This window comes from Propithecus coquereli, unplaced genomic scaffold (assembly GCF_000956105.1).
Source record: "Propithecus coquereli isolate 6110/MARCELLA unplaced genomic scaffold, Pcoq_1.0 Scaffold44, whole genome shotgun sequence".
NCBI lineage: Eukaryota > Metazoa > Chordata > Mammalia > Primates > Indriidae > Propithecus > Propithecus coquereli.
Window position 1 is genome coordinate 11,497,733 of NW_012150174.1, and position 3,689 is coordinate 11,501,421.

Here is a 3,689-nt window from a genome sequence, read left to right on the forward strand (position 1 = left end):
CTTTTAAAACTAAAGTGTCATCTTTACCTTGCCATTTAAAAACCTGGATTTCTGTTCTATTGGGCTGTATCTCTGTTCTTGTGCCTGTACCATGCAGATATAAAACCATCCTCATACAGCCATCTGGCAGATGAGACATGTCCTTTATTGTCGGGGCGATGCAGCGGCAGTGAGAGCATGGCCTAGAACATGGCGAGCACTTTTATATGGCTCAGAACAATAGTGGCAACATGCCATGGGAAAGCATGATCACATGGGATCATGTAGGAGATAATACCTTGGTTACATAACCGTGCTAACATGTGCCTCCCAGGGAGGCCTGCAGAAGACACGCTGGCAATCATTTTAGTTTGGCCTAAGAAACGTATTGCCTATACAAATGAATTTCCCTTACATCATGTGGCCAAAATGCTTTTATATTTGAATTGCAGTAACTTTCTCCATTCCCAAATATTCCTTTGAGCATTCCCAGTGACAAATGTGACATTGTACTACTGAGATGGAGTCCCCATTGGCCTTAAGGCACAGGTATAATTCTGAGGGCTTTCTATAATTGTTGTTTTCCTTTTTCCAATGACTGCCACCCTGCCTACATGTTAGTTCCATACTTTAAACATAGCTCAAAATCCTGCTGTTCTTTCCCTGCTACTTTAGTATCTATAAATGTCTCCAGTTTCTGGTTGTATTTAGCCCAACTTCCTGGATTCTGAGTCTGGTGTCTATGCCTTTATTTTTTTATTCTTTCTGTCTCTCTGCATCTACCCAGGTCATAGACCACAGTTTAAATCCCACCTCTTTGCCCAGTGGCCTAGCTCTGGAATACTCTGGAAAACCATTTTTCTCTGACTGCTGAATTTCTCATCTGGAGGAGTACCTGAAATGGTTTCTGGGATGATCAAAAGGACAATACATCTAAACCACCTGGCAGATAGGCACTCAAAAGAGGCCCTTCCTCTTGTGCTCGGTGTTTGCACGTGTCTCCTTATCTGAATGAGAAGACTTCCAGCTTTGAAATCGTGTGTGACTGAGTCCTTGCGGCTGACGTGTGAGGCCCGTGTGAGTGTAGAGTTTTGCCTTCTTGCCGTATCTCAGCAGTCCCAGCCAATGCGCACCAGCTCTGGATAGGTTCACACGGCCAGGGGCAGGCTCGCTTTGAAAATTTAAAACGGAAACTCAGAGATAAATTTGTTTCATAACCCATCTATCTAAGGAGCATAGTGGGCCTAAAAAAGAATGTGTGTGAAAGGGAGAGAAGAAAGGAGGAAGGAGAGAGAGAGAGAGAGAGAGGGAGAGGCCAACACGCCGAAAATATTCCTATTTGCTGACACGAATGCCAGCTGACAGATGCCACAGGTCACCTGACAAAGAGGCAGAGGGGAATGGCTAGGGAAATTCCTCTGCTGTCTCATCTGCTCACCTTCCCTGGAACTTTGCACACCTCTCATCTGTCCCTGGCGTCTGCTCTGCAGCTTGCCAAGCACCCAGCAAGGTGCCTTCAGGCTGCTCTCCTATCAGCAGGGGACCTCTGCTCTCACCTCCTTCTCCAGATCACTGGTCTGAACTTGACCCTTCACCATGGTCCTCGCCAGTGACCCCCAGAATGCATTGCTCTGGGCTCTAAGTGAACTTGAGGAGAACAATTTCAAGATACTGAAGTTCCACTTACGGGGTATGGCCCTGCCTGAGGGCCAGCCCCATCTGGCCCGAGGGGAGCTGGAGGGTCTGAGTCGGGTGGACCTGGCATCTAAGCTGATTTTAACGTATGGAGCACGGGAGGCTGTGAGAGTGGTGCTCAAGGCCTTGAAGGTGATGAACCTGTTGGAACTCGTGGACCAGCTCAGCCTCATTTGTCTGAATGGTGAGTGTGGAGGGGAAATGGGAGGGTGGAGTGGTTCTGGGGCCCCCTACCCCCATGGCATTTCCAGAGACTCCCATGGCCAGTAGTTTGTGCCTTCTGCCGTCCTGGCCTCTGCCTTCCTGGGTGTCTCCAATGCCCCAGGATCTCCTGAGTGGTCTCTGGCTGAGGGTTCTTACAATTGTCAGGTGGGGGCCTGAGCTGAAGGTTGGGGTTATGTATCAGAAGACTATAGTATTTTATGGCCATAACATCCCACCTCCTACTGCCAGCTGCAGTGTCAGAGAAGGGGACCTCGTGAAGAAAGGGGTTTAGAGATCTGGGATGGTGCTGGTGATGGGATTTCCACCAACCAGGAGAAATGGCCTCAGGATGCCAGGCTTGGACCTGCCCCAGCTGCTTCCTGGCAGGCAGCTCCGGCTGCTTCGTTCAGTCTTCTGACCCGTGATCTCTCAGGGAACCACCCTAGAGAGTGGGGTGGGCGTGGAGCCTCCTATTCCTTCTCGTGGGGTGCTGGGGAGAAGGGAGGATCTGTCGGTGCCTGTGCTCCCTCCCGTAGGCTCCTTTCATGCCCGGAAGCTGCTCTGCTACAGAAAAATGGGAGAGTGTCGTGGACTCCAAGTTGCTGCTGCTGCTCAGCAGCTGGTTTATCTTTAGCATCTGGCCCGTCCTTTCCCAGGAAGAGGCTCCTATTCCCTCACCATGCTCAGGCGTCCCTTTCTTTTCTCCTTTCTCTGTCCCCAGCTCTTCACCTGGGGACATTTCCCACGGACACCCAGACATTTATGCATTGTCACACATGGAGACTTTGCACTTACACATATTCTGCAAACACACTTGCTGATGCACACGGACATGCCATCCCTGCACAACATGCAGCTTCCGTGAGCGCATTCCTGTGAGCGCATGTGGATGCAAACATCCACACACATCCCACAAATACCCCCCCACACACTCACACACGTGCACATACACACCACACACATGTGTGCACACACTCATATGCACATACAGAGGCCTCTCCGTATGAAGCCAGAACTAGAATCTTCAGGGAGATACAAGTCAGGGAGCAGAGAAGAAGATTAGACCAAAGAGCAAATCTGAGTTTAGAGGGTCCATTTTGCTTTTTTAAATTCTCATTTCACCACCTAACACCCCATTTTTGTGGCTCAGATTACAGACAAATATACCGAGAACATGTGTGCTGCCCACAGAAGAGGAAAGAAGGGGAGGTTGACAGCAGCTATAGACAACTGCTCCTGGTGGCCAAGCCCAGCTCAGGGAGCCCAGAATCATCTGTCTGCCCCATCCTGGAGCAGGAGCTGGACTCTGTCGTGGTGGAAGCTCTATTTGGTTTTGGGGAAAAGCCCTACCCGGCCCCATTCTTGGTGGTGCTACAGGGGTCTGCTGGCACTGGGAAGACAACTCTGGCCAAGAAAATGGTGTTGGACTGGGCCACGGGTACCCTGTACCCAGGCCGGTTTGATTATGTCTTTTATGTGAGCTGCAAAGAAGTGGTCCTGCTGCCCAAGGGCAAAATTGAGCAGCTCCTCGTCTGGTGTTGTGAGGACAGCCAAGCCCCTGTCACAGAGATTCTGAGGCAGCCAGAGCGGCTCCTGTTCATCCTGGATGGCTTTGATGAGCTGCAGAGGCCCTTTGAGAAACAGTTAAAGAAGAGGAGTTCGAGTCCCAAGGAGGACGTGCTGCACCTTCTAATTAGGAGAAGGATACTTCCCACGTGCTCCCTGCTCATCACCACCCGGCCCCAGGCTTTGCAGAATCTGGAGCCCTTGCTGAATGGAGCGTGCCATGTCCGTATCCTGGGCTTCTCTGA

At 50.6% G+C, this 3,689-nt stretch overlaps 1 protein-coding gene across 1 annotated transcript in view; it reads left to right on the plus strand.

Annotated features, from left to right (window-relative positions):
• The first annotated feature begins 1,575 nt into the window (after positions 1–1,575).
• Positions 1,576–3,689, plus strand: part of LOC105818251 (NACHT, LRR and PYD domains-containing protein 10-like) — a 5,480-nt gene continuing 3,366 nt past the window's right edge. The window contains exons 1-2 of the mRNA XM_012654189.1: positions 1,576–1,858; positions 3,029–3,687. Coding sequence (XP_012509643.1) covers positions 1,576–1,858; positions 3,029–3,687 — 942 coding nt within the window. The remainder of the gene's footprint in view (positions 1,859–3,028; positions 3,688–3,689) is intronic.